Source organism: Tinamus guttatus, unplaced genomic scaffold (genome assembly GCF_059628265.1).
Source record: "Tinamus guttatus ecotype Peru unplaced genomic scaffold, ASM5962826v1 Tinamus_guttatus_pri_ptg000014l, whole genome shotgun sequence".
NCBI lineage: Eukaryota > Metazoa > Chordata > Aves > Tinamiformes > Tinamidae > Tinamus > Tinamus guttatus.
In genome coordinates, this window is record NW_028288548.1 from 893,379 (window position 1) to 913,977 (window position 20,599).

The 20,599-nt window shown below is 61.4% G+C and overlaps 2 protein-coding genes and 1 long non-coding RNA gene across 6 annotated transcripts in view; 2 read left to right on the plus strand and 1 right to left on the minus strand.

The window, feature by feature from the left end:
* PTPRU (protein tyrosine phosphatase receptor type U) overlaps nucleotides 1-9,261 on the minus strand; it is a 49,249-nt gene extending 39,988 nt beyond the window's left edge. For all 4 annotated transcript variants that reach the window (XM_088523486.1, XM_088523481.1, XM_088523479.1 and 1 more), the window contains exons 1-2: nucleotides 9,180-9,261; nucleotides 653-781 (exon numbers count right to left, since the gene is read on the minus strand). In XM_088523486.1, the coding sequence (XP_088379612.1) occupies nucleotides 653-781; nucleotides 9,180-9,252 (202 nt within the window). In that variant the 5' untranslated portion in view covers nucleotides 9,253-9,261. The remainder of the gene's footprint in view (nucleotides 1-652; nucleotides 782-9,179) is intronic.
* The window catches only part of LOC148596322 (uncharacterized), a 172,013-nt gene that overhangs the window by 42,223 nt on the left and 109,191 nt on the right, over nucleotides 1-20,599 (plus strand). The window lies entirely within an intron of this gene.
* MECR (mitochondrial trans-2-enoyl-CoA reductase) lies at nucleotides 10,981-17,465 on the plus strand. Its single transcript, XM_088523431.1, has 10 exons — nucleotides 10,981-11,138; nucleotides 13,158-13,255; nucleotides 13,332-13,463; nucleotides 14,767-14,910; nucleotides 15,125-15,227; nucleotides 15,456-15,558; nucleotides 16,261-16,334; nucleotides 16,533-16,593; nucleotides 16,993-17,065; nucleotides 17,298-17,465. The coding sequence occupies exons 1-10, from the start codon at nucleotides 10,981-10,983 to the stop codon at nucleotides 17,459-17,461; spliced, it is 1,110 nt and encodes a 369-aa protein (XP_088379557.1). The 3' UTR covers nucleotides 17,462-17,465.

Below are 20,599 nucleotides of genomic sequence, written 5' to 3' on the forward strand. Positions count from 1 at the left end.
GACGAGCCCAGGGCCACCGGCCCCGCTGGCCTCGGCATCGCAGCAGGGAGGGAGCTCCCCGCACCCGGGGCTGCGGGAAGAGCCTGGACACAGCCCGGCAGCCGGAGCGATGCCCTGGTCCAGAAAATGATGCAAACTGGTCTCAAAGCAACGAGGTCGATCAGCACTGGCTCATTCTTACGGCTCTTGCTCAGCCCCAGCAAGAGCCACAAACACCCTTTTCCTTTTCACTGGACTCCAGGAGTCGGGAATTACGCACAAAGCACCAAGCTGGGCCACGGACGCCACAACAATCAATGGGCCAGCGCCAGATTCCCTTCCATGGGAATAACTGCTCTGAGGGCAGCGCTTTAAAAACTAGGGGGAAAAGGACATTTCCTGTGTGTCCGAGCCTGGCAGGCCGGGACAGGAACCCGGCAGCCCCGGCCGGCATCGCCGCATCCCGCGGAGCCGCCCCGGGCGCTGATCCCTCCTCCTCCCTCTGGCCGGAATCTGAGCGAGGAAGACCCCGGGGCACAGAGCACCCGCCAACATGAGCCCCTTCCCAGCCCTCCGGAGCCGCCGCACGGCATCCCCGGCACCCTGGGGCCACCACGATGGCTTTAGGCGGCATCGCCGCCCCCAGGGACGAGCGCGGGGCCGCGGGACTCACCGTGAGGAAGGTCTGCGGCCGAGTGCGGCGTCACGTAGCTGCGCACGAGCTCCCAGCCGAAGTCATCGTCCTCGCCCCGGCTGTAGTCGCAGCCCGCCGGGTCGCCGTCCTCCTCGAAGGTGCAGCCGGCTGCAGGACGCAGGGAGACGGCGTCAGCGCCAGGACACCCCACACGGAGCAGCCCCGGAGCGGGGAGGGAGCCCCATCCCGCGCAGGCACCGGGGCCTCCCTGCTCCGTCACGGAGGCACTGGGAGCTGCGGCCGCTCATATCCCTTCCCGGCACTCCCATTCCGTAGGGATCACAGCACTTAGACACCCAAGAGCCAGGTTATCACCCCCGTGAGCCCCTCGCCCGCATCCAGGGAGGAGGCAGCATCCAAACGCAGGAAGCCCTTTGGGAGAACGGGCTACTTGGGCCATTTTCATTCACTCATTCTGCATGGCAAAGCCCGGCCAAGCGGCCCCATCGCGGATCTGAGCACGGATAACGTGGGACGAGCACGGATAACACGGGATAACACGTTCCACCCGCTCCCGCCCTGCCCTAGTGCTGTGCCCTTAAATCCCGCGATTGGGGCAGGCCAGGACGGGGGCTGCTCGTGGCTGGGCAGAGCCCCAGGCGAGCAGAGCGCACGCGGGGGAGCACCCCGAGCCCGGCCACGGCGCTCGGCATTTCCCTGCTTTAGCCCCCGGCATCACACGGGATTTCCCCCATCGCTCAGGGACGCAGACGGGTGCCCGGAGATACCGCCCACGCTGGGCTGTGATTCCCATGGGCAACTCGGAAGCAGCGGGACCAGCAAGAGCCTCATAGGGCACTTGGCCATCGGACAGGGCGAGGGATGCATCACCCTCACGCCACTGCCGGGCTGCTTGTCACCGCCCAAACCACCTGCAGGGTTGGGACTTGCTGTCCCCGGCACGGCCTGCTGTCAGTAGGTTCAAGAGTACACAAGGGCACAGGCAGCGTGAGCCATTTCTAAGCCCTACCAATCTCACGTTTCAGCTGTGCCAAGCGCCTGCAAGCACGGGAAAGCAAGCTGGAAAACCGGTGGGAAAAACCAGGCAGCGGATCAAGGCCAGGAATAAACAAACAGAGATCCATGTGCTGGGGCTAAAAGCAGCCTGTGCGGGAGGAGGTGCGATATGAGCGGCAAGAGCGGATAAAAATACCCGCCCGGTGCCACTTCCGAGAGCGCCACAAGCCCCAAAACAGCCGGGAGGGCGACCAGGGCCCAGCCTGGCACCCGCGCGGGGCGGAAAGGACCAAGGGCAGGAGACGGGGAGGAACAGGGAAAGCTCCTGCCGCAGCCGAGGTCTGGGATGGGCCCGGCAGGAACGGCTGGAGGGTGCTGCAGGGCAGTGAGAGGGAAGGAGAGGAGAGGAAAAGCCAAGGATTCATGGAAACGGGAGGAAAAGAATAACTGACGAAAGCCCCAGCGCCAAAGCGAGAGTCTAAATGTCCCCAGAGCTGAGGACGGGGTGACAGAGCAGCCCCAATGCAGGGAGGGGGAGCCCTGCAGGGCAGCCCCGATGCAGCGAGGGGGGAGCTCCGCAGGGCAGCCCCAATGCAGCGAGGGGGGAGCCCTGCAGGGCAGCCCCAATGCAGCGAGGGGGGAGCTCTGCTCAGTGCCCCAATGCAGCGAGGGGGGAGCTCCGCAGGGCAGCCCCAATGCAGCGAGGGGGGAGCTCCACTCAGTGCCTGAAACCCTGCAGAGGGAGCGCGCGGTCCCCACGACAAGGGCTTCTGGGCACATTCATTTCCCTTGCCCCCTCTTGCTTCTTTTATTACCCACTTAAAAATTAATAAAATCAGGAAATACTTGCAGCTATAAAGCATGCAATTTTTGATCCAGGCTGGGGTGAAGCAAATCGCTCGTATTCGGGATGCAGCCGCTTGCAAAGAGGACAAGGAGAGGGCCCAGCAGCGCTAAAACAGCCCAGCAGCGCCGCCAGAGCAGCGTTCTCAGCGTTCCCGTTCCTCCGGGCGCGAGCGAACGCGGGGATCTGGCAGTGGGAGCGCCGAAACCTGGCTAAAATTAGACCCCGGCGCTGGCCCCGCGCCGCTCCGCGGTGCCGTTGCAGCTCGCCGGGCGCTGCAAACGCGGGAGCTTCCACATTTCAGCACGGAGCAACCCGGCTCCGCAGCACCGCAGCCAAAGTCGCTCCCCCCGGGGCTTTTTTGCAAGTCTAGACGAGGAGAGGCTAAATACTCAATTAGGCGCCCGTCGCACGCTCCGAGGGCCACAAACGCGCCAGCCCCGCGGAAATTATTAGCTATTCTACATGCAACACCTTGCGAGAAGCACTTCCTCTGCTTCTCCTCCCACTTCTGCAAAAGAGAAATGCCTAAAAGCAAAAAATTCCCCTATTTCCTGGCCCCAGCATAAGCTGGGCAGAAGAACGCGGAAAACAGCGACACGCAAATTCCTGCCAGGAGTTTGTTTTGCTTTTCTGCCTCCTTCTAAATATTGCATTTAATAGGAAAATAATCTGCTCGCTTGTAAGAAACATCAATTTGCAACTCGAAGCCTTGTAAAATAGCCAAGGCAGCTAATGCATAAACACTGGTTTTAGCCAATGCAATCCCAGGCAGAGAGGAGCCCGATATTAAGAGAGGATTTGCATAATAAGTCACTTATGCCCGATAACCCCAGCGTTTGCAGAGCACAGCGCCGGGAGGAACAATATTGGGCTGTCGGCAACAGCTTCTCTTTTGCCTGGAAAAGGCTCTTCCTGGCTCAAACCATGGCTGAAACCTTCCAAACCGAAGGGTTTCCAGCCCAGGAGCCACTGGCCTGCACTGCAAGCGCTTAATAATTAACCTGTGGTTAATTAACACATTCAAGACTGCCTCTATTCCAAGGAGAAAAAAAAAAAAAGCAGAAATATATATATATATATATATATATATATAAAAGGCCTCTGGAAGCCTCATCCCACAGGCACCGATCGCTTCCAGTTGCAGCGGAGCCGCCGCGGGGCTGGACACGGAGCGCCGCGGGGCAGCTCAGCCGTGTTATTTACGGCTTTGCACCATGAGAAAAGGGGAAAGAAGCTGCTTGCAGAGCGGCCTGCGAGGAAACGGCCCCACCGCGGCCCAGGGCGCCCGGGCACTGCGGGAGCCGAGCGCACCCAGGCAGGGGGGACGCGGGGGGTCTCGCTGCCCCCACCCGCAGCTCCCTCGCAAGCTGTAAAGAAAATGGGAAAAGAAACAAAACGGAAAACAAGCACCGGGGAAGGGGGCTGGAAGGCTGATGTGGGCAGATCGGGCGCAGGGCCGGGGGCTACGCGGGGCCGCGGGTGGTGAACGGGGCCGGAGGCGCCGCGGGAGCTGCCGGGGCTAAAACCCCATGTGAAGCCCCGGAGCCGGGACCTGCAGGGCATCCAGGGCCGGCCGGGGCTCCCGGGAGCGTGCGGGCGAGCGGAGCATCCCTCATGGAGTGCGGCCTTCCCCTCATTCACTGCCCTCCGCGCTCCCCACATCGCCTGTCGACGGCCCGTGTCGTTTGTCAAAACATTGAGTTTTCTCCCTTTTTTTCCCCTTCGGGAATATTAACGGGCTCTTCGCAGGGCTCTGGCATCACTGCCGGGAGCTCATCCCACCCGGTTATTTCCCTAAAAACTCTGCAACCTGAGGCATACACAGGGACATCCACCCTCTCCAAGGAGGAAAAATCCCTAACACTGCTCCTGCAGCGAGCAGGCCCATGGACACATCACCCCGCGAGCCCCAAAACGGGGCACTTTTAAATGCAGTCCCTGCGCAGCGGGCTGAGACCCTGCCAACTCATAGCACTCACACCCCGAAAGCAAAAGAAAATCTGTTTTGTCACTCAAAATCCAGCACAAAGAGAGCACCCGGGGAAGTAAAAAAACCCCACGCTGCAGCGCAGACGAAATGATTCATTCCCGGTGCCAAAAGCGTCGCGGCTGCAGCAGGTTTGTTTTGCACCGAGACGTTACAGGACTTAATTCCCCTCCTTCTCCTCCATCTGTTGCATCTTCCTCCCCGTGCAGAGAGGGAGGATCCGCGCGGGCACCAACGGCCGCCCCCGTCTGCCGCTCGCACCCGCTCCGGGACTGCTCCGGTTGGGAACGAAACTGAGAAGCTTTCAATGAGAAAGTGGGGGAAGCATTTGGCCTCCTTGGCAGGCCTTTGTAGAGTAAATATATATTTTAATTTTAAAAAAATAGTTTTTATATAAGAAGTGACACTAAGAAGAGCAGCCTCAGCTTTTGTTTGATGTCGGTACAACCAGTGCAGAAGAGGAAGAAAAAGAGGAGGAAGAATTAGACCCTCCAGCGGGATCCTCGAGCACCTCCCAGGCTCCGGGTGGCCCTGCTAACGGGAGACGCTCAGAGCGGACCCGGCCCACGGAGCAACCGCTCCGGCAGCGCCGTCCATGGTGCCGACACTCGTGTCCCCACGGAGCCGTGACAGCCTCAGAGGGAAGGAGACAACCCCGAGCCACGCGCGACGGGGGCTGCAGAGCAACCAGAAAGGGGTATCTGGGTCCGAAGGGGCCTCCAGCAGGGTGAGGGCCTGCAGGGGCCTCTCCCAAGGCAGGAGGCAGCTGCCTCCCGACACGCTTCATGGCCCAGCGGTGACCGAGGAGCGTGGGGACATGGAAAACCCTTCTCCATCTGCCTCCAGAACTCCCCTATGGGGAGCAGGGTAGTTCTCAGAGCTGGAAAATCCTTCCCAAAGTCCAATCTGGATCTCCTGCGCTTCAAGCCTGGCACCTCCTCCGCACTGGCCATTTTCCGCACCTGGATTTGCCCATGGGATGAGGCCGCGGCCAGGCCGGCTGCTCCCAGCCGGTGTCACCAGCAGCGCCGCCCGCCACAGGACACGGTCAGATGCTCGAGCAGGACCCGCCGCAGGAGGGAGCTCCCGCTGCTCCAGGCAAACCTCCACATGCCAAAATCTGCTTCCGAGCCCTTCACCGTGGATGTTTGGGCCTCCTCTCCCTTGCTGAAAGGGGAAGCTCTGGAGGCCCCAACTCCAGAGCAGCCCCAAACCCCTCCGGATCCATCCAGCCAACACAGCAGCTCAAAGGGGCGCTCGGAGAACTTCCAGCACCCGCAGAGTCCTGCGAGGGGGACCCAAAGGTTCTGACACGGGATGTGGCGCCACCAGAGCGTCTCCCAGATGCCACCGCAGATGGGATTGAGGACACATCAGGAAGGGAACGTGGATTGCCCCCAGATCCTCCATGCCCGAACAGCAGCAGAGGATCCTATTCCAGACAAAAGGCGCTGGCACGCAGCTCCCGGGCTGGCTGGGATGAACCCACAGGAGCGCGCGAAGCTCAGGAGATGCCGGGGCCACCACAGCCCATCCGCATGCGGGCACCGACTGCGCCAGAGCCACCGGGCATGGGGGCCTCCAGCGGACACAGCGGGTCATGAGATTCCCGCGTCTCCTCGCCCTGCCCAGGGAATTTCAGCATCTAGAGCAAGCTGCCTCCTGCATCGCCTTGTGCAGTTCATAATATCAAAGACAGCCTCATCCACAGGGGTTTTTCCTCTCCTCTAGGGAACCAAAGCAGCATCCTGGCTTTAGATATAAGATGCACTCTCCCCATCTGACCAAATTAGGGGAGATTCCAACATTTCTCGAAGCTACAGAAAAAAAAAAAAAAAAAGAAAAAAAAGAAAGAGAGAAAAAAAAAAAACACACGCACAAGGAAATCCGGAGGGTATTTGCAATGTATTTGGATCCTCCGGGAGGACTTTGGACTCAGCTCCGTACAAAGGACACGCAGGAGCAAATAGCAACAAGGAAGTCCCGGAGCCAGCGAGGCACAAGGAAAACGGAGCGACTCTGCAGCCCTCGCTGGGCGCCACGAGCCCTGGCCCGGGAAGGGCCACTAGAGGCATCCCGAAAAAACTAAAACACATCCCTAAAAAACTGCCCTGGCACAGGGTCCGCAGGAGCCATCTGCAGCAGAGAGAGCAAATTCCAGCATCAGGCCCTGGATATTTTAAGGCTGCCAGCAAGGAGGGAATCAGCAGCTGGGGAAATGTGCTGAGAATCCTCTTCCCTGCCAGGCTGCCGCTCCGGGCTCGCCTGCCGCAGGGTTCCCCACGGGAACGCGAGTGCTGTCGGAGCAGTTGGGAACCTGACACTTAATCAAGAGGGAATTCCGGGCTCCCGGACAGGCCTAATAAGACAATTACAGCGTGCGTTAACAAGGGAGTACTAAAGAGCATCATTCGAGCGTTGGAGCAGGTTGCGGCACTCCAGCTCTCTGGAGGCTGCTCCGGTGGCTCCCGGCTCCGAGCAGGCAGGAAGGGGTTGAAATGCGGGACTAAGCCTTGGAAAACCAGGACACTGTCCCTGTGGAGGGGGCACTAGGGAGGCTGCAGGGCCACAGGCGGCACCGCGGCAGCTCCCAGATGCTGCCAGCTCTGCTTAGGGAAGCCGGAGGTTGGATGCTTGGGAAAACAATAGGGGAATAAAAGAAAAAAAAAGACATGTTCCCCCAAGCCAGGAGGTGACACCGGAGGGTCCCTGTTCCCAGGTGCCAGGCAGGCCCGACAGCTGCTCTGTCCATCCACGGAGTGGGCACCCAGAGACCCTTTTAGGTGTTCTTATGCACCCAGCAAGACGGGGGTGGAAAGAACCCAGCACCGGCAGAAGCGGGAACAAGCAGGGAGCAGGGTCAGGTACCCAGTGCTGCTCCAGAGCCTCCGGGAACGAGGACACCCTGGTCCCCTCCCCAGCGCCCTGGTCCCGCTCGGAGAGGTGCAAGTGCAAGGTCCCCAGCACAAGTGGTTCCCTGGCAAGGGGCTCCATTCCCGAACACCACCCCAGCCCGGGCTCCCTTCCCGAGCGTCCCCCGGCCGCTCCGCAGGACGCGGCGCTGCCGCACAGCGGGGCCGGGAAGCCCCGCAGCCGCCCCACAAAGGGGCCGCGTCCGCTCGGCCGCTCCCGTTCACCGGGACGGACAAAGCGGCACCCGGCGCGGGGAGCCCATCTAATCCCCCGGCAAGGGGCGAATCCACCCCAGCAGGAGGGACGGAGCGGGGTGACACCCGCCCGGGATGGGGACCCGCTGGATTTTTAAGGGATGCAGCGGGACAAGACGGCGCCGATGGGCTGCAGCCGGGCGGGAGACGGAGCCGGGGGCCGCCAAACCTGCTCCCCCCTCCCCCGCCGTCCTCCGCCTGATGGATCTGCGACGACAGCTCCAGTCACAGGGAAATTTTAATGACTGGTCCCAGCGGCGCCCGCTCGGGAAGGGGCGGAGGGCAGCGCACGGGGGGGGGTCCCAGCACCTCGGGTTTCCCGCTCAAGGGCTCCCAACGCTGCCCCTTAAACGGCCCCATTAACCCCCAATTAACCATCCCCAGGGACGGGGGCCCTTGGACCCCCCCGCCAGGACCCGTGGCAAAGCTTGGCCCCGACCCTCCTCGGCGCTTCCACAAGCGAGCGACGATGCTGCCACGAGCCCCCCGGCTCCGCATGGGGAAAGGGAGGGATTTAGGGGACATTTTCCTGGTGCTGTCCCTTTCTCTTGGAAAAGAAAAAAAAAAGGATGAGGAAGCAGCTTCGCTCCGCGCAAACACACTCCAGGAGCGGGGAAGACATAAGAACCGAACCACTTTAGCCGAACTCTGATTATATCCCAGCAAAATTAAGAGCAGCAGCAAGCGCGCGGCCGAGCGGGCTGCTGTAACCGGAGCTCCCTCCGGGCAGGGCGACGCTGCCCGCGGCCAGGCCGTGGATGCCACCTGTTTTCTCCCCAGATCCCTCCCCGGGGCCGAGGCACAAGGCGGGAGCAGAGGGAGGCCGAGCCCGGCTCGCTGCGATCCTGCGGCGAGAGACACGTCCAAACATTTGAGGCACGGATAACAACGACGACGAACGGGAGTTGTGTGCGGAGCGTTCCCGGGAAGCGCTGCGCAACGCGGCCTGGCGGGATACGGCACCGTGCAAGCGAGCGGGACCTCCTGCAAACAGCACCCCTGCTGCAGCCGTAAATAAAGTTTTATTTCCTGCTTGTGCCCAGGATGAGAAGAAGGGAGGACGGCGGCGCCGCCGGAGTCGGGAGCCGGAACCGGGAGCGAGAGGCCCGCGCGCTGCGGCGCCTCGGGGCTGCTCGGGGGCGGCGGCACCGGGACAGGGAATAAAGCGGGTCTGGGCCCCGGCGCGGAGGCAACAGGCACGGGAAACGGCGGGGACGGGAGCGGAGGAGCCGGAGCGGCGCCGCGAGCGGCCGGTGAAACTTGCGAGAGCTCCGCGGCGAAGCGCGCCCCGACGGCGCGGGGCGGCGGGCGAGGGCGCCCCGGGCCCAGCGCACCCGTGCGCGGCGCAGCCCGCGCAACGCCCCCGGGCACGGCGGACCCCGCGCGACCCGCCAGGAGGCACCGTGCACGCGCGCGCCCCACGCGAGCGCAGCCCCGCGCGCGGGCACCCGTGCGCGCGCCCCGCGGCGCACAGCGCACGGGAAGGCGCCCGCGCGAGCGCAGCCCCGCGCCCCCGGGGCGTCCCGCGGCCCCCCGCGCCCCGCTCACCGGCGGGCGTCTCGCTGTCGAGCGCGCAGACCCGCAGGGCGAGCGCGAGCAGCAGCGCCCGGGCGCTGCGCATGGTGCAGCCCGCGCGGCCGGCGGGGAGGGGCGCGCGGCGCCGCCGCCGCCTGCGGGGCCCGCGGATCCGGCGCGGCGGCGCACGGGGCCCGCGCCCGCCCCGCGCCTCAAATAGCGGCGGCCGCCCCGCCGCGTGACGTCAGCGCCGCCGCCGCCGCCAGCCCGGGCCGCCGCCGCCCCCTGGCGGCCGCCGCGCGGCGCCGCAGCCGGCGCGGGAGGGCCCCGGTGGGACGGGGGGGCTCCGCTTTCGGGGGGCGTCACGGTGCGGGGGGCTCCCGTGGGACGAGGGAGGCTCGGGTGGGAGTGGGGAGGGTGTCACCGTGCCGGGGGCCCCGCGTGCGCGGGGCCGTGGTGCAGCCCCCGGGCGGGGGCACGGGCGCCCGGCGAGCCCCGTCTGTCGGCGGGGTCGGCACACGGCGGGGTCGGCACACGGGGCTGGGGCTTTGGCACCACCATGGAGTCACCACGGGCCTGCCCTGGAGCCATCGTGGATCCTCTCCGGGCCCTCTATGGATGCTGCACAGACCGGCCATGAACCTAACACGGACCCACCACAGACCTGCCATGGACCAGCCCGGATCCACAGGGGAGTTTCCATGGATCACTGTGGCTCTGCTGTAGACCCACCACAGAGCTGCCACGGATATTCCATAGAGCCTCCATGGGACTGCCTTGGATCCACTGTAGACCACCATGGACCTGCTGGGAACCCTGCACACTTCCAGTGGTTACCAAGGACCCACCACAGACCCGCCCTTGAGCAGGACAGACCTGCTACAGTGTATCCAACAGTGTATCCTTCCTGGAGCTGCCATGGATCCACCATGGAGCTGCCATTGACTAGCATGGATTCTCCGTGGATCTGACATGGATCTGATGTGCTCACTACAGACCCGCCATGGACGCGCCAGGGACCCACCACGACCTTCTTCCTGGCACCTGGGGGCCCGGTGGGGACTTGAACCAGGCTCACCTTGGTGCCAATGGGGAGGGAGGGAAGGAGGGAAAGAGAGAGGGACAACAAGAGAGGGAGGAGGAGGAAGGAAGGGAGAGGAAGGGGGAAGCTGGGCAAGGTGGCTCTGGGCACCTGTGGACTGCCCGTGTCACCTCCCATGGGGTGCGAGGGGAGTCATCGTCACCCAGAGAGCGGGAAACAATTGGGTGCAAATGGAGAGTTCTGCAGCCAGGGCAGCACCTTCACGGCTGCCACTCTCCCGCGCACTGCCCCCTTGCTCGCACGCGGGCCGCTTCGCTGAGGGCTTCCCCGAGGCGGCCGGTCACCATCGCCCTTTGCTCCGCGGTGACACATCAGTCAGTAAATGCAGCTTTTTGGCCACTGGTTTATTTTTCCCCTCTCCTCTGATAAAATTAGTTTTAATTGGGACGATAAATGAGACCTTTCCCTCAAGATAATTACGCAAAGCGCTGGATTAAATCACCGTTAGGATTGTTTTCCTTTTCTCTTTGCCATCAGTGCCAGGCAGCCGCTCTTTTAAGCAATCACCCCCTTGGCATTTTCCACACGTATTTTTGCACGTGCGTACAAACGTAGGCCCCCAAATACCCGCGTTTCCCCCCTTTTCCCTCCCTTCCGGAGCGCGCAGAGCCCGCGCGCAGCTCAGCGCACGGCCGGGCCCGCGCGCGCGGAGCCTCCTTAAGGGCGGCAGGGAAGGGGCGGGGCCGGCCCGCCGGGGGCGGGGCTCCGCCGTGACGTCACTGGCGGCGCGGGATGCAGCGGGTGGCGGCGCGGGCGCTGCGCGGGGTGCGGGGTCTCCCGGCACCCCCGGGCCGGGCCCGCTCGGCCGCGGTACCGGGCTCGGCTCCAGCCCCGGCCCGGCCGCGGGGGCTGCTCTACGCGCGGCACGGGGAGCCCGCGGCCGTGCTGCAGTAAGGGCCGGGGTGCGGGTTGGGGACATGGCAATGGCGGGGAGGGGACGGGGGTGTCGCAAGGGATCGGGGGACATTGCATTGAGGAGGAGGGACACTGCAATGGAGGGGGGACACTGCAATGGGGGGTGCCTTGCAATGAAAGAGGGGACGCTGCAATGAGGGGAGGAGGGTGTCGCAGTGGAGAAAGGGACATTGCAATGAGGAAGGGGGGACATTGCAATGGAGGGGGGACATTGCAGTGAGGAGGGGGGATGTTGCGGTGGGGAGGTACTGCCGGGGGGACGTTGCGGTGGAGGGGGTGGCAGTGGGGTGTGCAGGGTAGGGGTCATTGCAAGGCGGGTACAGGTTCGGGGGGGCACCCTGGGTGCGCCGCAGGGTGCGGGCATTGCAGTGGGACCGTGCGTGTGGGGTGGGCGCGTTGCAACAGGGGTTGCAGTGGGGGGCATGGAAAGGGGGTGCTGGGGCACCTAGGGGACTGTCAAGCTCTGCAGGGGCGTTTTGAGGGGCTGGCCTGGGGGTGGCAGCGGGTGGTGCAGACGGGAGCCGGACCTCAGCTGCTGCCTTAAAATTGCCTCACACTTAGAACTGTCCAAAATGCCCTAGCAAAGACGTAGCAAGCGCCCTTGGGTGCATGTGCAGAGAGAGCCCAGATTTGGGGGCCGCATTGTCGATCCCCAGAACCTAAGTGAGTGTGAAGAAATCCTGGCCGGTGCTTTTCATTGTTGATACAGACTTTCTGCATCAAAACCAGACCAAAAAAAAAAGGGCCTGGCAAAGGGACACTTGCATTTTTAGTAGATTTTATGCCCTTTTTTCATGCCTCGAGTAGCACTTTGGCAACAGGGAAGGTGCAGCTCTCCCCCGGGTTGCATCCCGGCCCCAAGCCCTGTCTCTTGTGCAAGGCAAACCTCGCCCCGTGACTCTTCCTCACGCGGCTTCTCAGCAGCTCCTGGCGCTTTCTGGAAGGGCTGTTGGGGACCCGACTTCCCCCCAGAGCCGAAACAGGACGTTGGGAGCTGCAGAGACCGGCGCTGGGCAGATTAAGGAGCTTCTTGCACAATTTGCTGGCCCCAGGGAGGTTATGGAGGGCCACTCTGCTTGATGGCACCACGCGGTCCCTTAGCCAGCTTGGTGGGTTTGGTTACAGCCCCTACAATCAAAAATCGGCAGTGGTTTCTATTGCCAAAGCAATTTTTTCAAGAGGTGCTAAGCTTAGGAACTCTTTCTTGGTGCCAAAGTATCAGCACTGGGAAGCGAGATGCTGATTCTGAGATTCCTGCTTGGAGTCGGCCTTGGAGCAGGATGCAGTGACCCAGGCCTGTTTCCTGCTCCCTGTAAGCCTCCTGATGCAGTTTGGGGTGGTTTTACAGCCTGATTACGGGATTCCTGCATGCTAAAAGCCTCCCGACAAGTGCGTCGTGTTAATTCACAGCTCAAATTCGGCGCTCAGCCACGCGGCCTCGAGGAGGAAGAGGGGGGAAGCGCTCTGCCCGCCCAGGACAGGCTGGGGACAGAAGCGCGGATGGGCTTCCCAGCGACACGCTCTTGGCAGGATGTAGCTGCAGTGAATAACTGTTCTGAAAACCGGCAGCCGCGCGGGGTCTGCGACGGCTTCTTTGCCGAGCCCATAGCTCAAATGCAGCTAAAATTGCCCCTCATCCTGCAAATGGGCAAGTCGCAACAGATTTGGCCTGGACGGGAGGTAGGGAGGACAGTAACTCGGCACTGGGCCCTTCTTTCCCATGAGGGGGCCCTTGGAAGGGCTCTTTTCCATGTAAGAAGTATTTTGGGTTTGTTTCCACCCCCGGCACAGCTCCCTGGGAAGCAGGAATGACGAGGCCGCACCTGCAAGTGGAGAGGATGGTGTGTGGGGATGCAGTTGTCTTAGCACTTCCCCAAAACCTGCTCTTTTAGACCCAAGATGACAGGGATCCCTTCTTGCGCTTATTCCCTGCGCAAGTGCCGTCAGCTGAGCGCCCGTTGATGCCCTTGTGCCTTGTGCGTGTCCCCGCGCAGGCTACAGGAGCTGGAGTTGGCCCCGCTCGGGGATTGCGACGTTCACGTCAAGATGCTGGCAGCCCCCATCAACCCCGCGGACATCAACATGATCCAAGGTAACGCTGCGGCCCGCGGGCGTCCTCGGCGGGCGCACGCTCCCGACGCGCCCGGCGCCAGCGTGGCTCCTCGCAGGGACGTACGCGCTCCTGCCGCAGCTGCCCGCGGTCGGAGGCAACGAGGGCGTGGGCCGAGTGCTGCGCGTCGGGAGCCGCGTGACGGCCGTGACGCCGGGCGACTGCGTCATCCCCGCGGACGCCGGCCTCGGTGAGCCCCCGCCGCGCTCCGGGCACGCGGCTCCCAGCGGCTCCCAGCGCTCCCGCAGCCCTTTCCCTCCCTCCTAGATTTAGGAGTATGTGTGTCCTAGTGCCGTCCTGGAGCAAAAACCATTCCTCTCCCTAGTGCGGTCTTTGCTCTAACCACATGCACCTCCCAGTTACAGCAATTGCATAGAATTAAATTGAGAAAAAAATTTAAAAAAACTCCATTAGAGACTTTTGCAGGCAAGGGAAGCAGCAGTTGGGACCCATTTAGTGCCACAGTCTTCAATAAAATGGCTCGTGTTGTCCTGGGCAAGGAGCATCGGCCTAGCTGGGGAGCTGTATGGGGCCCCTGAATTTCTCACCTGTTTATGTGTGGTTTTAAGCATTAAACTGCACCCGTTCTGGCCTCACTCTTCCTGCCGCTTGTTCCTGAGCACGTTTTTCCAGGTGAGCTCGGGAGCAGGACGCGGGGCAGGAGCGGTGCCGCTGCTCGCACTGAAGTTTAATTCAGAAATAATGTGGTTTTCTGCAGTGCAGAGCTATAAGGGGCCTTCTGGGCCGTTAGGAAACGCTACAGCAACCTGCTGTTCTCCGGGAGCGCCTGTGTTTGTCACATCTGCCTATGGCTCCTCCGCAGGCGCGGGACGAAGCGCCCGCCCTGCGCAAGGTCGTGCTCGCGTGTCATTACTGTGCCCCCTTCACAGAGCCTTGATGGCAAGGCACGGGAATTTACTTTTCAGCAAATGTCTCTTGTGCTACTCCAAAATGCCAATGGGCAGGAAAAATTGCTGGTTCTGGTTTAGCATAAGAGCTCGTTCCCTGCCTATTTCTTTTCAAAGGCTTTTTCCCTTAATGGGAGGAGGAAAGCGATCTAGTTAAGCTCCAAATGGGATATTTTTAAACATAAAAATGGATGATAGGGGGTTAAATCGGATGTGAATGAAGAGTTGCTAAATCTAAGAAAATTGGCTTAGAATCTATGGGTTCATCTGCAGGATACGGAGTATTTCCGTTAGTTCTGCACACTCGGAGAGCCCCGTTCTGATTGTGCCTCTAGAGAATGGCCAGACTTTCCTGGGAATTAAATGACGGCCCTGGGCAGCCAGGGGTTCCCCTCCCCTGTGCCGAGGTGTACGGGGGCCCCGGGCGGCCCGTACGGCCCGAGGGCACCCGCTCTTGGCGGGAGCCGGGACGCGTCCCCGCCGGGCGCCCCAGCTCCCCAGGGCCTTCGGGCTGCCACGGCCCGGGGCCTGCGCGGAGCAGCGGCCGTGGGGCCTCCTCCATGCGGGACCGTTGCCCCTCGGCAGGGACGTGGCGCACGGAGGCCGTGTTCCCCGAGGAGAGCCTGCTGTGCGTGCCCGGCAATGTGCCCGTGCTGTGCGCCGCCACACTGGGCGTCAACCCCTGCACGGCCTACAGGATGCTGGCCGACTTCGAGAGCCTGCGCCCGGGTACGTGGCGGCGGTGAGGAGGGCGGCCGGGAGGCCGGAGGGGAAGGGGCGGCCGCGGCGTCCCCGCGGCGTGGAGGAGCGGAGGGTCGGGGCGTCTGCCCGCCCGTTCCGCAGCAGAAACCCCCTCCGGCAGCCAAGCTGCCACCCCGGTGAGGGAAGGGCCTTGGTGGGCACCGGGAGGCCAAGCTGAGCCGGCGACCGCGCTGCTCCGCAGGCGATTCCATCATCCAGAACGCCGCCAACAGCGGCGTGGGCCAGGCCGTCATCCAGATCGCCAAAGCCTCCGGCATCAGGACCATCAACGTGGTCCGAGCCAGGTGAGCCGGCGCCGAGACCCGCTCTCCGGGGAGCAGGGGAGGCTGCGGCGTGGCCGCAGGGCCGCCCTGCTCCCAGCACCAACCGCTCATGCCCACGGGGACCGCGGGGTGACACGGGCAGGGTGAGGCCGTGCACGAGGACCCCTGGGCAGGAGGGGGAAGGAAGGGGCTGCTCCTTGCCCCGTCCTCTGCGGCTCATCCGGTCTCTGCCTTCTGTTTCCCCTCCAGACCGGATCTCCCAAAGCTGGTGGAGAGACTCGTGTCCCTCGGCGCAGACCACGTCATCACGGAGGAGATGCTGAGGAAGCCAGACATGAACGACATATTTAAGGTACCTGCTGTTGATCCCTCCAGAGAGACGGTCCGAGGCTCTCCCTGTAGCTCTGAGCAAAGGTGTACGGGCGACGGGAAGGGCACTATGAAATCAGCTCTTCCAAATCTCTTCCAAACGTGCCCATCTGCTGACAGGAGCATGCAGTGAATCTGCCAAACTCTGGGTTTCAAAGTGCCTTTTGCAAAAGGCCACCTTGCTGGGACGCGTGTGTCTCTACTGCTCCAGTCACCTGGTCACCTCCCAGCCCTTCTCCAAGCTGAGCAGCGCGTCCAGCATCCAGCTGGCTGCCAGGAAGAGCCTTCCCAGTTAAACAGGGGAAAAAAAGGCCTTTTTGGGGAGCAGACTGCAATGAAGTGCTGCACCCCGATGTACTGCGGGGAATGTCCTGTGCTGAGAGCTGCAACATGTGTCACTGATGGGGAATATCCTCCTGCATGTGAGTTTTCCTGCTGCCCTTGGAGTGGTTTCCCTTGAGCCTTCTCTGGGTTGGCATTTAGCCCTGCAGCACTGGGGGCCTTTGCTGCTGCCATTGGGTTTTGGAGCCCTGGTTAGGACCCTTCGCTGTCCCCAAGGAGACCCTGGTGCTAAGGCAGGTGCCTGCTCGGGGGCTGTGGTGTCGCGCTCAAGAGAAGGGAACCCCCAGGCACGGGGGGCAGCGTCGCTTTCTGACGGCTGCTGGTGAGACCTTGGCTCTTGCAGAGCACCCCGAAGCCCCGGCTGGCCCTCAACTGCGTCGGAGGAAAAAGCGCGACCGAGATGCTGCGGCACCTGCAGTAAGTTTGGGCCAAAGAGCAAACTCGGGTCCTGCTGCGCGGGGAAGAGCTCCCAGCTCCCCACCGCAAAGGGAACTCCGGGGTCGGGAGGAGCCTGTCTGCACCGCAGGGCGTGGGGGCGTAACGGAAGGAGAGGTAAGAGACGTGGAAATCCGCACTGGGGACTGCAGCGGCCCAAGTGTCCCATTGCCCTTGCAGGCGCGGGGGGACGATGGTGACGTACGGGGGGATGGCGAAGCAGCCGGTGACGGTCCCTGTGGTGAGTACGTGACTTGCAGTCACGGGCTCGGCAGCTCCGTGCGCTCCAAGGCATCGGCACCTCCGCAGCTGCCCCTCGCCCGCCGAGGAGCCCGCCGGGCTCCCGCTCGCTTTAGCTTCGTTCTAGCAACGTGGAGCCCCTCTAACCGTGGGCCTGTAGCAGCCCCGAGCCGCGGTGCCGTGGAGACCCTGGGCTCGCGCGAGCTGTTTCCTTAACGTGAACTTGCTAAAGCGAATTTGGCACAAATTAAAGCTCTCACAGGAGAGCTGAAGATCCTCGTTGCCACCTTTCAACCACTGTCAAACTTGCAAGAGCTTAGAAATACCCTGGGGGGGGATGTGGCCTTCTGGCCCACGTGGGACAGAACCGCCCTGTGACGAGTGTCTCCCCGTCTCGCAGAGTGCCTTCATCTTCAAGGACGTGAAGCTCCGCGGGTTCTGGATGACCCAGTGGAAGAAGGACCAAATGCACAGTAAGCTGGTAGCGGGCGCCGCGGGCCTGGGTGTTGCTGAAGGATGTCCCTGAAGCGGTGGGTGGACGTGCTCGTGGCGGACCTGTCCCTCCTGCGCTGCAGCAGCTGCGGAGCCGGTGCCACCGGGACCTGTTCGGGTGTTGGCAAATATTTTGCCCGGGAGTTTCTTGGTGGCTCTGGCTCTTTGCAAGCATGGGTGCTGGCAGGAGTAGAGCGGTCCCATCCTTTGCAGACAAGGCCGGCCTGCAGAGCATGATGCAGAGCCTGTGCGAGCTCGTCCAGCGGGGCCAGCTCGGCGCGCCGGCCTGCACCGAGGTCCCGCTGGAGGACTACCGGGCCGCCCTGGAGGCCTCCATGAAGCCGTTCACGTCATCCAAGCAGATACTCATCCTGTGACGCTCCCGCTCTGCAGAGAGATTCCCACCTCGCTTTAGCTTCGATTAGTTTCAGTGCGATGGAGAGCTCAGGGTCGAGGCAGCTGCTGCAGGAATTGCCAATGGGGGTGATGGCAGCTGACGGGGCAGCCAAAACCTGAGCTGCAGAAGTGCCCTTTGGGGCAGCGCAGGGAGGGCACTGGGTTTCTTCAGCCTGCGATGGCCGATCGCCGCCGCCTGCCTCTTTGATGACCTCCAGACTGGGTTCTGCTGTTGTCCTGCCCTCGCCTACAGGCGATGCCGGCTGTTCTCAGGTCGCTGTGCACGGCGCCGGGTCGCTGCTGCCGGGCCCGCGCTGCCACAGCCACATCTGCTGCTCAGGGTGCTCCTGCTCCTGGCCACCCCCAACCCCGAGAGGCCGGAGTGTCCAGGGCAGCGGGGTCGGAGGCTCCCATCCCTGCTCTTGGCTCCCCACTAAATGCTGCTCTGCTGTCTCACAGTCCCAGCCAGAGCCTCGTGCCTGCTCCAGGGAGGCAGCAGTTCCTTGGGAAGAGCAAGGAGAGACCCTTCCTGAGCCCCTTCTCAGGGCAGTGTCAGTCATTCTCCGAGACGGACAGGACGGAGCGGGGCAGATGGAGCAGGTCGGGGGGTGCTGGTGCAAACCACGAGGACAAGTTGCTTCGTGGAAGAGAAGACACGTGCAAGGCCAGCGAGTGCCTGGCACCTGCGACCCTCGTGGCATTGCAAGGGGCTAATGAGCCAGCTCCAACTGCCCAGGGCAGGCTCAGGTCTGGAGGGCTTTGCTCAAAGAAAAAGGCTGGGAAAATAGCAGAAAAATGGGCAGAAATGAAGATATAGCAGGCACAAGCCACCACTGCCACACCAGCAGGAACTGTCCCACCACGGCAAGGGAGATGTCTCAGGGAGAGCCCCGATTCCTGTGGCCCCACGTTTGTGCCCGGGACAGGACTCACCTCTGGGTTTGCAGCTGAATTTCCCTGGTGCCTTGGCCCTGGGTGCTGGGCCCAAGGCCTCGGTGCGAGACCAGCTCCCCGTGTCGGCCTTTCCTGGGGTCTCCAGCGCATGTAAAAAGGCGGGGGGGCTTTCTGCAGTGTCTTGACTTGAATTATTTTTTGCTGCTCTTACTAAACCACTGGCACTGATTGTGAGACTTGCCGAGAAATCTTTAAAATCAATGTTGTTTTTTTCAAAAGATATTGCCAATAAATTTTTCTGTGATTGGAGTGACGTGTGAGACGCTTGGGCACAGCTTGGCCCGGCCGCATGCCCGCCGAGGCAGGCGAGCAGCATGGGAGGAGCGTGGAGCTCACGGCGCAGCCCCGTATCCAGCATTTCGGCAGCCGGCGGAGGCGACGGGCCCCCTCCGAGGCTGGTTTCTCCCTGGCAAGACGCTATGGCTGTGCCGCCGGCTCCTGCGCCCGGCGTTCCCTCCTGGAGCGACGCGCAGCCCTTGCTGCTGCCCACGGCTTTGCTTTCCAGCTGCCCATCTGCTCACCCAGATATTCGGGATTGGAAAGGGAGGGTTTGGTCCTGGACTCGGAGACAAGGCCAGCAAAAGCATCAGGCCTGTGGGGAGGGAAAAGAGCATTTGTGGGACACCGCCAAAGACGATCCCATGGGCCAGGTGGGTATGGGACAGCCAGACCGCCCATGACTGTGTCCCTCCAGCAGACAGGTGTGAATGACACCACCTCTGTGTCACCCAACCAGGCTGGCAGCGCCAACCAGCCCAATCCATCCAGTATCTCTGGGCAAACACAAGCTCAGCCACTCTCCTCTCTCAAAAACAAATATTGTTTCTTTTATGGTGGGCTGAGATATTTATGGACTTCTAACCCAAGGTTTCACCCCAGGACATCCCTTCAGTTATCGCCGCATCTCCCATACTCCTCAGCCCCCTTTGCTAAGGAAAAACCCACTTACCCAAGCTAAAAAAACATCCTTATGGCTACACGGGCAAGTCCGGGGCTGTATCGTTCCGCTCGCCCAGCAGGGCTGTATCGTTCCGCTCACCCAGCCTTAGGATCGCAGGCTGACATGGATCGTGCAGATTCACCTATGGATTTAGGCCTAGAGAATGCTGAATTTACAGCCAATTCGGCCTCCGTCTGGGGTCACAATGCAGAGGAAAGTCGGTGCTAGATTGGGGCTGAGATGTGGAACATGAGAGTTAAAATTGGGGTCTTTTCTCACCTTTGCAAGTTGGTGATCACTTAGTCATTTTTAAGGCTTACAATGGCTTCCCGGAGATGAAAGAAGATTGTTTTTCTTTTGAAAAATCAACCACTTTAAAACTAAAATTAGCAGCCCATGTTAGGAACTCAACTTGTTAGACTGCATTAAAGCTCTTTTAACTGCCTAAAAAAGAGCCTGCCAAAACACAGACAGATTTTTCCTTCACCCCCCCCCCTTTTTTTTTTTGTTGGATTAGCTAATGAGTTTTATAGCCTAAATTCCTCCGAAACAAAGAAAATGATTAAAAGTTGAGAAGGCAGGAAAGCTGCTTTGCTTTTTTATATGTTTCTGAAGGAAGAAAAACGGGAAGTTTATCTCCACCAGCTCCAGATCCTGAAGGCCGCAGTGGACACAAGCACTGCTTGCCGCGATGTTGCACCACCAACTTTCATGGAGACAAATTGTCAAGCCCTGAGAATAAACGCCGCAGTCTCCCAACTCCATTAATTCACCCCAATTAATTCACAGGCGTCACGGGGCGAAGTGTCGCGAGGGGAGCCCCAGCCCACCACCCTCCCAGTGGAAAAACCTGAGGAGAAAACGTGCCAGAAACCTTAAGGAAAAAGGAAACCTAGAAAAAAAATAACAAATTAACGTTTGTGTTTTAACCCCCTATCTTATTTTGCCCAGCCGGGATGCGTGTGGAGCGCCAGGAAGCCGCCGCCATCACAGAACCTTCCAGAACACTGACTGCCACGCTGGGGCGGGATGAACGTGCACGGTTTATTGTGTATTATTTTATTTCTTTAAAGATAGTGATTTATAAGATTTTTTTTGGCGGGGGGGGTTGTTGGGTTTTTTTTTGATGTATGGGGTAGGGGGGCCACATGTGGGACCCCCCTCAGCACCCTCCGTCTGGGGAAAGGGGACCCATCACTCCCCCCAACAGGGCAGAGGGGGGCCC